This window comes from Schistocerca serialis, chromosome 2 (genome assembly GCF_023864345.2).
Source record: "Schistocerca serialis cubense isolate TAMUIC-IGC-003099 chromosome 2, iqSchSeri2.2, whole genome shotgun sequence".
Lineage (NCBI taxonomy): Eukaryota > Metazoa > Arthropoda > Insecta > Orthoptera > Acrididae > Schistocerca > Schistocerca serialis.
Window position 1 is genome coordinate 674,883,779 of NC_064639.1, and position 12,729 is coordinate 674,896,507.

The 12,729-nt window shown below is 38.3% G+C and overlaps 1 protein-coding gene across 5 annotated transcripts in view; it reads right to left on the reverse strand.

The window, feature by feature from the left end:
* LOC126457771 (NAD-dependent protein deacylase sirtuin-5, mitochondrial-like) overlaps nt 1-12,729 on the reverse strand; it is a 109,365-nt gene that overhangs the window by 49,606 nt on the left and 47,030 nt on the right. Inside the window, exon 1 of one of the 5 annotated variants that reach the window (XM_050094346.1) lies at nt 5,115-5,136. The exons of 1 other annotated variant lie outside the window; for it this stretch is intronic. In XM_050094346.1, the coding sequence (XP_049950303.1) occupies nt 5,115-5,119 (5 nt within the window). In that variant the 5' untranslated portion in view covers nt 5,120-5,136. Of the gene's footprint in view, nt 1-1,363; nt 1,418-2,269; nt 2,732-4,859; nt 5,090-5,114; nt 5,137-12,729 lie in introns of those variants that run through there. 3 more of the 5 variants (XM_050094348.1, XM_050094347.1, XM_050094350.1) reach the window with 3 other exon arrangements.

Consider the following 12,729-nt stretch of genomic DNA (forward strand, 5'->3'; position numbering starts at 1 on the left):
TGTGAGATCACACACCTGCTACTGACTATACAGGGTTTTATTCTGTTCTACTGTGTCCTTTCCACTGGGTCTGTGTTCAACTTGGACAATAAAGTAAAGTTTGGCACCACTTTAAACTTTAACACTTTCAGTGTAACAGGCTTAGCTCTATGTAGCAGTGTGTTTAAAACTATTTACTTCCAGGCTGGATGATGAAAGCTTTGTGCACTAAGAGATAGGTGTGTGTGTTTTGGCTAAATTGTTTCTGACTTAGAGCATATGGAATCTGACATTTGATATCTAAAAAAGGTGTGTCCAAAAGAATGGTTATAGGGAATGAGATATTAAGTTAGCCATCACTAAGAAATGAAAACATGGAGATATTCAATCGTCACAAGATGATCAGTGTATAGCACTCCATCCTTTCTTGAGAGCTACAACAAATGAAACAGAGTCTTGGACAGACATGGTATTCAGCCTATTTTCCAACCACCCAAGAATACAAGGAGAGGTGCCCACAATAGACAGCCTTGGTCTTACTATTCCTGGAACAACTTTGCACAGAACACCAGCACTATATTAATATAATAATTTTGACAAATCTGCTATCGCTGTACACAGCCACATGAACACATATACAACTATGACTGGAGACGTGGAAATCTTATCTCACGCATCTATTTACTGGGAGTCTGTCATTAAAGAGCTGATGAGATCAGAACATGCAACAAAAATTTAACTGGGACAGCTGCTGTTTCCTTAGAGGTGCATTGAAACAGGCACTTGCTGCTGAAAGGCTACAAAGAAATATGCTGAATTATCCACTATCTAACAACATCAGCATTGCCAACAATGCTCCTCCATCACAGACATGGAAATATTCTCCAAGAGCAACTGGAAATTCCTTTACTTGACATCTTCATGACAAAATTTGGCCAAGTAAATAAACTATCTCACAGCCTCCAGATAACACACGACAATGGAGGAAGTAGTTGAAAGTTTGAGATTACATCAAAATCTAATGCAACAAGAAATCCACAATGCATTTACTGCACTCATCTAGTAATTGAGATACAGAGTCATCAGCAGGTACATAAACAGACTGAGAATGTTGTTAGCTTTCAGATGATTCCCAGGGCTCTGGTTCAAATGGATGTAGGTTGCAGTAGTTATGCAGAATATTAAACCTACCAGGTACAGCAAAAGTTCAAGACCAAAGAGCACAATCCAGGACAGTAACATATTAAAACAATTTAACAAATGTTGCATACTACTGTACAGCAGTTTTTTTTATGTCAGACACAGTCAGTATAGCTGTTCATTATTTATCTCATTTGTGACTCAACAGAGGAGCAGCATACCAAATTATTCAAATCACACCTACCTAACTGAAGGATTAGGCCCACGGTGCTATAGTGTGTTCAATCCTTTAGTAGTGCTTTCCTTTCATCTACATTTGGATTTTTTAAAAGAAAGCAAAAAATTAAAAACAACTTATACCAGTATAACAAATGAGGGCAGTTAGTCACAATTTATTCCACTGATTTAACTAACATGGAAATTTCCAAATGAACAAATGAGAAGAATGCGATATCAGACAGCCTCCCCAGACATCCTGGTTGTGATGACAGACTGATCTATAGTGCAGCACGAGGTCTAGGTTAGGTTGGACAGTGTTAATTTGGTTCTGTGCTGGTGAAGCGAATGAATGCGAATGCCATGAGAAAGTTGCGGTAACAGACTGACCTGTAGCCTACCTTAACATTTACGCTCGCAGCATATTTAATGCACTTTGCCATACTTGACGTACATTTTATAATCTAAGACGGCAATGTAAATCCTGAAAAACTAATTTCATAAACGACAGATCTTTGTTTTTGATCATATTTTGTACATATATCATACATGAAGTACGAAAAATTCAAGAGGTCTGTGAGAGAGAGAGATTTTATACTTGCGAAAATGTCTAAGTCAAGTTTACGTGAAGAGAGTGATAAATCTACAACTGACAACAGAATGTTGGTTAAATGATACAGTGGTGAGAGAAATAGTAACCAAAGAAAAGAACTGAAACTTTTGTTGTCCTCATGTCCCATGAAATGGGCGCAATTGTACCGATCATCAGTTTATAAGTCGATGTCAGGAATTATGTAACCTTAGATAAAAATGTTCTGTATATTATGAAAGGAAGTATTTCACTGTACATGAAGTTTACGATGTAATATTGACTCTTCTCCCCTTTTTAGAACTGGAGCAGCACGCACAGACGATATTACAGTACTGTACTTACAATGCATTTTACGTAGAGAAAAACAGACTAGCAGTTTATGCCCATATATTTCCCAAGTGAAGTAGTATTTCGTTTTCCACATTCACCGTCCAAATCGTCACAAAGAATAAATCTATTTTCACAACGTTGTAACAGCTAAAAAACACCTGCGGCTAACTGTACACTCCTACACTGACAGTTGACACCTACGGCCCGTCAGCAAACATTTCAGTCCCGCAAGTCACATGACTTGCGACCGCACAACAATGCGTCGATACCATTTCTTTCGTCGGTATGCACAAGACTAGATCGTACTACGCAACTGCAGCATGTTTTCCACAACAGAAAGCAGTAATTAGTTTTTGACAGACATAAAGCAGTAGTTTTTTGTATTTTGAACATGTACAATCGTAGAAATTTATTGTTGAAACATTTTCAAATTAATGCACTGCCGGTAACATACACACAAAATACCACGATTTTCGTGAGATTCGATGTTACCAACAACTTTCGTATAGGTACGACGTATAAGGCAACACTATTCTCTAATTTTGAGAATAACTCTATTTACTATAACTGACGTGCTACCAAAGTGTTTTATGCGGTTAAGGGGACTGGTCCGTTTCTAAACAGTGCAACACAAAGAATAAGGTTTGTAAGCCCATATAATGCTTACCATTTTTCGGGCACATTTTTATGTATGAATCACAGCTTCGGCTCTCATACTTTTTTATTTGTATGTTTTTGTTGCAAGTGAAATAAACCATGTAAATTATTTATGTACATCATAGGTACTCTTTACTCAAAATACAAACAAAGTAGGGAGTTTTTTTTCTGCAAGTTCTTTACACTATTATCGATAAAGCAGACTATTGAAAATATGGTGCTGTTATAAATTGTTATACAAAGACACTTTAAGTTTGATCATCAAAAATTTTCGAAATGAATACTGGGTTTTTCTTTAAAAAAGTATTTTATTTTCGAAGTTAAGTCACAAGAGTAGTCTGCTTTTTAGTTAAGCGTTTTTTTACGACAGTATACATAATTTCAGATCTCTATCTTTAATAGTTTTTGCCAAAGTGTACCAGAACGTGAAATAATTTAACTTTCGGGAAATTCAAGTTAAAACTTGCGTGGCACTAATGCATCCCAGGTCCATATTCATCCTGTTTCTTGTGTTGTTCTTCCTCCGTCCTCTTTTTTACACTTATTGTTATTCTTGCTTCTTTGGTGGCGTCAAACACCGATTTTTCTGCTTCGAAGAGTCTCCTTTGGTCAAAGGGTATTAGAGCTCTTTGCATATTTAGTTCACCAGGCACTCCCATCAGTTCCGTAACATTAAGCCTTGACACTGCATCGTCATTGAAACATGGAACAGTATCTAGTACAACTATTTTTGAAGTATTTAGTCCTACTAGAACAGTTTTTGATATCAATTCCCACATCAATCGTTGAAACTTTCATTTGGATTTTGAGTCCTACCATGTAAACATTCTTATAATAATCTTGTGTCACTAAGGGCCCTATGTATAGGTGTTATAACTTCCATTATAGCAAATGGGAAAGAATGTTTATGGTTGTAGGTCTCACCTTGGGTAACAGCCCTCTGGTAGCCACACCATGAGTCACTGCCAGGTGGGCAAAGTGCTTGACATAGGTTGACATCTGTGGAGGATTTATTCCCTCAAGATAATTCTTATTTTGTCTTATGGTTTGTCCATAATAATACTGCAACCTGTCTACTTCTTTGTCTGTAAGCCAACCACATCCACTAATGCACTTAACATCAGCTAATTTCTTTCCTTTCAAATTCCTCTTCAAGTTCCTCAGTCATGTACCTAAGCTTTTATGGACATGTCAAACGCACTCCATTTATTCAATTTTTGTCAGTATAAGGTTTGGATTCACAAACTTTTTGGTACTCTTTTGAGTCTCGATCTCCTAGTTAAGATATATACATCACACTATATTTCTCCACTGACCTGTGAAATATCTTCACATCTTCAGATTCCATCCCTCCACTATAACCACTGAAATTAATCCAACATTTATGATTTTCAGTTCCACTAGTATAGCCATGACAGTACTTGGTAATACAGTCCACATCAATGACTCTACCATTGCCCAAGGAGACAGCTGTCACTTCACCATTTAGGGAATTATAGCCTCTTCATTGCCAGAATGCACCCATGGCTGCAGACAACCATATATTACTGTCATTTATGTCTACACTTTCCTGAACAGCGTTTTTCATACTATCATTTCCTACTTCTTCTAAAGTCTGTACAATAATTTTAATGTACCTGTCAAACCTAGTATGAGGAGATAAGTCCATAAGAGCGCCAAAAATTTGCACTTCTGTATCCTTTGCCTATACACCTCATAGCACAAGCAGGTTTATTATTTGTTTATACACCCCCTGTTTAGTTACGCCACAAGAATAACCACATTCGCTTAAATCACAAAAATTACAAACAATTGTAAATTTTAATGCACAACTCTTCAGGCACGTATCTCTTTCAACTACCTTCACGCCAGTATTGCCACATTCCTTCCATTGCAAAGCTTTATTTATAAGTTCAGATAGAGTATAGTTCAACAATAACACAACCTGAATCAATAGCTGGCGTCTCTATAGTATCAGCATTGATACTGTCACGCCCATTGTCCAAATATTCCAGTTTTAGCTTCAAAGCACTTTGAGTAGAAGCTGACTGAAGTGTTGTATCACGTTATATTTCAGTATTAGGAAAATTAATCCGTTTGGTGATTCGGTTTCCATAAAATTTATGTTGTGTAACACGAACTTCTTAGTTCTTCCCACTGCTTTCAAGTGGAATAAGAAACTCTCTCACATAATACGAACCTCATAAACACAGTAACTTTGCAGTACACAAAACATTCGCGCTAAAAGAACAGCAAACAATGACTAAACCCTCTGTACAAAACAAAAGACGAGCAACCCTAAACCTTTCGCAGCTTAGCCAACTTAATGTGGTAAAATGTCATAAAAACGAAACAAATGAGAGCAAAACTTTATTTCGTAACTGAGCTGACTGTGTGCCATAAGGCGGGTTCACACAGGCAACAAAAGTATCGCCACTGCTAATGGCGAACTGCAGTTGCTTTGTAGTTGCATGTGTGAACTCCTAGTTTTCGGTGGCGCCATTTAAGACGCGCAACTTTTGTCATGGCACAAAAAGTTGAACTTGGTTCTACTTTGTTGCACCATTTTGCCTTCACAATCGAATAACGTCATTCGATTGCTACCTCGCGGCTGGATTCAAACCTTTCTAGTGCGTATAAGTTTGCAGATAGTGCTTTTTGTTTGTGCGTTTGCTATTAATATGTCGAAAAAGTGGTCAACAGCGACAATTATGTGATTCTTGGAGGTGTATCAAGAACGAGAATGCCTTTGGAACAACAAAACCGAATCATACAAAGACAGAAATTTGAGAGATGCTGCATTAATTGAAATAGTAAACAGTATGCGTGAATATGTACCTGGAATTGATGTAGCTACAACAAAATTAAAAATTCGAAGCATTCGAAATGCTTATATGAATGAACATAAAAAAGTACTGAAATCACTTAAGAGTGGTGCGTCTACAGACGGTATTTATGTACCCAGCCTTGCTTGGTTTGAAGCTGCAGACCGGTTCTTAAAACATGTATTCGAGACAAGAGAGACGAGAAACACCTTGGCAAGTAATATTTTACATTTATTATGTTTCCAAAACACCGTATTTAGTAATATGTACAGCCGTTTAATCAGCTGAGACAGGTGACGCCATTTTGCAAATTGCGCAGTTACGAAGAATTTGTGGCGTCCTGTGTGAACGGTAGCTCACAGTGCCACTCCAGAATGACTTGACTTGTGGCGATACTTTCGTTGCGCGTGTCAACCCGGCTATAGGGACGACGTGGTGCATGCAGCCACTTTTAAATTCCTCTAATTTTGCTACTTTCTGTGGTCCTTTTTCCTGGAAGAAAACTTTTTCTCGTTCAGAAAACTGCAGAGAATTTTTAAGACAAAAATATAAAAAAATCGTCTTTTTGACAGTTATTCACGTGCATGTCCCCTTAACTTGATGCACAGAAATGTCATGTTTATATGAATAGTTCAAACACAGAGGTGGAAACGTTCGAGGTTTGCAATATCAGCAGGTCACTTCCACAGCTAGGAAATTTCTCTTAATACTTGTTTCACAATTGCAGTAGACATTTCTAGATCCTTGTAGCTTCTTCCCAATGCCACGAATCAAGTCGTCGTCAGCCACTCATGTAGAGGTTGGTTGGTTGGTTGTGTTGGGGAAGGAGACCAGACAGCGAGGTCATCGGTCTCATCAGATTAGGGAAGGACAGGGAAGGAAGTCGGCCGTGCCCTTTGAAAGGAACCATCCCGGCATTTGCCTGGAGCGATTTAGGGAAATCACGGAAAACCTAAATCAGGATGGCCGGACGCGGGATTGAACCGTCGTCCTCCCGAATGCGAGTCCAGTGTCTAACCACTGCACCACCTCGCTCAGTCACTCATGTAGAGAAATTGCTCTCTATATACAAGTATTTTTCTGTTATCCGAGGACCTATGAGCATCAAAAGATAATTATAAGTTTCCAGATCCACACGAAATAATTACCCCAGTTGTCAGGTCCATGCTAAAATTCGTGAAGTAAGATTATGTGTGAAAACTGCCTTCGTTTAAGCAGTCACTATTGTCTAGAACATTTTGATCAGTCTTTCTGTTTCTTTCATTTTTTTTATTTGAATAGAAGTTGCGGACACAAAACATAACAGAATTTCCTCTATTTCTGAATAAATGAATTTTTTTGAGATTACCTGAGCCCTGGGAACTGATATGTCTTTTCTGCACCTACAGATTGGAACCATATGGACTTGGTCTAGGTTACAGTACACATGCTGGAATTTCACAAGTTCATTAAGGTGTACTGATTTTTAGCATCGCATTACAAATGGTGAGGTAGCCATGAAGCGTTTCTGAAAGGTTCCATTTCGTTTCCAAACATATGTCGTCAATTAAAGTATATCGTTAACCACCAATATTACACTTTTCGTAATTGTACTGCAACAAATTTTACCAACAGTGAGGTGTTTCGAGAGAGATACTCAATGTGTTGGTGTTTTGAAATAGCATTGATTCATTGGACATAAGTAAATGAACTGCTCCTTTAATTCGTCTGCTAGAACGGCTACCTACCCTTTCTAATCACGGACGAACACCTAAAACTAGTTTTCAGTGTTTCTAAAACTAAACTTATGTTATTGAGATACCTTAATGGACGCTGTTGAATATACCGTATACGTTATTGGAGCCAAAGCTGGCTGGCTTCAGCTGTTTTTGCTTGTACATCAGTAAGTGGTATCGCTTTCAGAGCTGTTGAAGCTGCATTAGGAAAAAATGGCTAATATAACTTTTTCAGTAAGTTTCAGACTTAAATCTTGCCAACACTTTAATGCCTCCTTTATCCACAGCTCAGTCCATATGAAAACAGATCTTTACAGTATATAAACGATGTAACTTTGAGATTAACATACCCTGCAGCAAAGAAATAGCATAACCTCCAGTTGTCTCTGCTTGACGTGAATGTTATCACTTTGAAGTCACATTTGCCTCGTGTGTTGTGAATCAAATGATCGGGAAAGTCGATAGAGAGGTCTTTTTGTCTTCAATACTGCCTCACGTTTGCACAAAATCTTGTGAACTGTGGGTTACTTGTACAATCTTGTCGTGCCTTTCCTACACCTACACACTTCTGAACCTGTTCCAACGCAACTTCATCTGACACCCTCTCACAGACAATGAAATCTGCTCCAGTATTTATCCCTCTTACCAGCTATAGCTTTTCCCACCTATTTCCATATCACATTGGGGCACCCTCGCCCTCCTCTCTCGGCCTTCCTTTTTGTCTTTCCCAGTACCCACCTTACTACCTGCCCTCTATGGTTACCACCAAACAGCTCCATATATTTATACCTACCACTATTGAAATGTTTAATGGGCCACAGCTTCTTCACCTAACACAGGGTCTTCAGTTCTTTAGTGAAAGTGCAGTGCTTCTTTTTAAGGAACTTTGCAGTTTCCTTTTCATTTTAAAGTTTTAAATGTCCATTTTTGTCTTTTCATCTTTACCTGCCAGACATTTTATTTCCTTTTCAAACTTTAAATGACAAAAAACTCTTTCTATTTGTAACCATTTATACACTGTACTTTAAAATCTTTTTAAATATTTGCATCTATAAATATGTTTTAGCATTTCTTCACTAATTTGTAAATGCTCTAAGCTGAAAAGTGTGATATTGTACCGCTGGCCGCCCACCTATTCCTTGCCCATGTGGACTGAGAGAGATAAAATAACAACAAAGGAAAAAATATTATCTTGAGGTTGAAGCACACTATTATGTGTGCATTTGCTTACAAATAAGTTTTTTTGATAGGTTCCGCCTTGAGCAAACACATTTGTTTTTCTTTTTTAACTCAGAACAGAACAACAAAGAAATGGTAGGCTCTCACTTGCAACAACAAAGTGTTTCACAGTACTTAGGTAATGTAGACATACAGTTTTTTTCAGTAACTGTAAAATTTGACCATGAGTGAGAAGTGTGGGCTCTTTCGTAGGTTTGTGAGCAGTGGGTTACGGTGTGGGATTTGTTCAAAGTATTTTCATTGGGGGGAATGCAGTAGGGAAGACAGTGGGCATTCTAGTGAGATCCTCTCCTGGGAAAGCAGAATCTGCAGTAGAAATAAGTTGACAGAGGAGCAGGAGTGTAAGATCTGTGCCCTTCAGGGAGCAGTCACAATGCGCAGCGGAGGAACTAGATAGGTTGAAGAGGGTGAAGGGTGGTGGGGAATGGGAAGTGGCAGTTGACAAGAAGGCAGCTAGGAGGAGGAGGTATTCAGACAGTTATACTTTGCATATATGCAATAGATTTGACCAACTGTCAGAGTTGAGTGGAGAGGAGCCTTTGTAGCTGTAGATGTAGGGAACATCCAGCAGTCCTCAACAGTTAGGAGGTCTATGTCAGTTGAAAAGTCTAACAGAAAGAAAAAGGTTCTGCTGCTAGGTAGTTCGCACAGTAGAGGTGTGGGTCAGCAGTTGAAAGAAGTGTTGGGGAGTAGTACCAGGTCCCCAGCATTGTGAATCCTAGTGCAAGGTTGGCTCAGGTGACTGACAGCATAAGGAAGTTATGTAGGAATTTTACGAAGGGGGATCAGATAGTGATAGTGTGTAGAATTGGGAACAGTCTTGATAGGGACAGGGAATATGATGTAGGTGGTGACCTTGTAAAGATAGCTACTCAAACTGGTGACACTAATGTGCATTTAGTCCGGTTGTTTTAGCGTCATGATCGGCCTTATCTTAATGCAGCTGTTAGGCACGTTAACATGGGGCTGGAGAGGGTGCTGATGGCAGAGGGCATGGGTCACATTTCGGTGGTGCCAGTTGGGTCTATCAGTAGATTGGATTTCACTAGGCATGACCTGCACCTCAATAGGTATGGGAAGGGGAGGCTGACAAAACTTACAGATGACAGTGTAGTGGGTGGTGGTGTCATCACTCATGGAAAAATGACTGTAGTAGTTGGTGTTAGAGCTGCACCTTTTTTAGACTGAAGTCAGCTGATAGGCATACCTGCTTAAAGAAAGTCCCTCTAACTAAGGGCTCATCTCCAGAGGAGGCCATGTTTCCAAGTAGAGAAGGAAGTAGCATATTTCATCAAGATATAAGGCGTATTAAAGTTAGTGAACTTCTTATAGATGTTGACTCTAAAATTATTGGTATGTTGGAGCACCACTTAAACAATTTGACAATTCAGAGGCTTCCTTTATCAGGATACAGATTAGCTGGCTGTTTTTCATGGAGTTCCTTGTTGGATGGGGGAGTGGGTAGGTACATAAAAACAGTATTCCATTTGAGTCCATAGACGTATCATGGCACTGCACTGAATAGATATTTGAATTATGTGTGGGGGCAGTTCAATTTAGTGAAACTAAACCTCTAATTGTTGTTGGTTATAGGTCCCCTAGCTGTGATGTCAGAGCATTTCTGCTCAAGCTGGAGAGGGTTCTTGATTCACTTTGGAGGGAGTACCAGACATTGGTAGTATATGATGGTGCAAGAAAAAGGATGTTGGTAGATCTCCTAAATTCTCATGATCTGATACAGACTATGTTTTTTCCAACTAGGGTGCAGGGGAGCAGTAGCACAGCAATAGACAATATTTTTATTCATTCTTCATTACTAGATGGGCATTCTGTTAATAAAAGGGTGAATGGCCTTTCAGACCCTGATGCACAAATTTTAATATTAAAAGGCTTTTGTAGTCAAACAAATGTCACATATGAGTACAAACTATGTAGGAAAGTTAATCTAACAGCAACTGACAGTTTTTTAAACCTTTTCAAGGAACAAGAGTGGCAGGATGTTTATAGTGCCGATAACATAGATGATAAATAGAATGCTTTCCTTAACACGTTTCTCATGCGCTTTGAGAGTTGCTTTCCATTAGAACATTCTAAATGGGGTACTAGCAGTAGTAGGCAGCCCGGGTGGCTGACAAGTGGGATAAGGATATCATGTAGAACAAAACAGGAATTATATCAAAATGTTAGAAGTAGTCACAATCAAGCTACAGTAGCCCATTACAAACAGTATTGTAAGGTGCTTAAAATGTTATTAGGAAGGCAAAGAGTATTGGGTAAACAAATATAATAGCTAATTCACATGATAAAATTTAAAAAGTATGGTCAGTTTTGAAGGAAGTGTGTGGTCAGCTTCACAAGGTCGACGATATAAAGTCAGTTCGTAGTAAAAATATATCTGTTACTGATAAATCAGATATATGTGCAGTATTTAACAATCATTTTCTGAGCATTTCTGGTAAATTAAATAAAAATTTAGTTTCTGCAGGGAATCATATAACTTTCTTGGCAAATGCCTTTCCAAGATTGATGTGTGAAATACTCATCTGTAAATAGTCAAGGGGGAGATTGAGTCAGTAAATAAATCACTGAAGACTAAGGACTCTCATTGTTATGATGGAGTGCCTAACAGAATATTAAAGTACTTTGCTGCACATATTATCCCTGTATTTAGCTACATTTGTAATTTTTCCTTTAGAAATGGTCAGTTTCCTGAACGATTAAAGTACTCGGTAGTAAAGCCGCTTTATAAGAAGGGAGAAAGTGATAATGTAGACAATTTTAGACCTATTTCAATGCCATCAGTCTTTGTTAAAGTTATTGAAAAGGCTGTGTATGTAAAGATAATTGATCATTTTATATCACACAATTTGCTTTGAAATGTACAGTTCGGCTTTAGAAGTCATTTAACAACCGAAAATGCTATATTCTCTTTTCTCTGTAAGGTACTGGATGAGTTAAACAAAAGGTTTTGAACGCTAGCCATATTTTTTGATTAAAATAAGGTGTTTGATTGTGTTGATCACAAAATATTGCTCCAGAAGTTGGACCATTATGGAATATGGGGGTAGCTCACAACTGGTTCACCTCTTACTTTAGCAACAGACAGCAAAAGGTCATTATTCACGATGTTGAGAAAGGTTGTGATGTAGGTTCTGAGTGGGGTACAGTCAAATAGGGGCTGCCCCAGGGATCAGTGTTGGGGCCACTCCTGTTCCTTATTTATATAAACGATATGCCCTCTACGTTTATGAGTAACTCTAAAATATTTCTGTTTGCTGATGACACTGGCTTGGTAGTCATGGATGCTGTGTACAACATTGCCTCGGTTTCAAATAGGGCAGTTCATGACCTAAGTTCATGGTTTGTAGAAAATAAGCTAAAGCCATATCACAGTAGGACTCTGTTTTTACAGTTTCTAACACACAATTCAACAAAACCTGACATTTTAATTTCACAGAATGGGCATATGTTTAGTGAAACTGAACAGTTCAAATTTCTAGATGTTCAGATAGGTAGTAAACTATCATGGAAAGCTCAAGTTCAGGATCTTGTTCAAAGACTTAATGCTGCAATGTTTTCTATTCAAACGGTATCTGAAGTGAGTGATTGTTCGACATGAAAATTTGTCTACTTTGCTTATTTTCATTCATTTATGTCGTATGGTATTATATTTTGGGGTAACTCTTCCCATTCTAAAAGGATATTTTTGGCTCAGATACGAGCGGTTTGAGTATTAAGTGGTGTAAGTCCACAAACCTCTTGTCGTCCCCTGTTCATGAGCCTGGGTATTTTGACATTGGCCTCTCAATATATATATTCCTTACTGCCATTTTTTGTCAACAGTACTAGCTTATTCCCAAGAATAAGTAGCTTTCACTCAGTTAATACTCAGCAGAAATCAAACCTGCATTTGGGTCGGACTTCCTTAACCCTTGTGCAGAAAGGTGTGCAGTATACTGCTGCATCCATTTTCAATAAGCTACCATTCAAATTAGCAGTAATCCAAGCACTTTCAAATCGAAACTGAAGAGTTTCC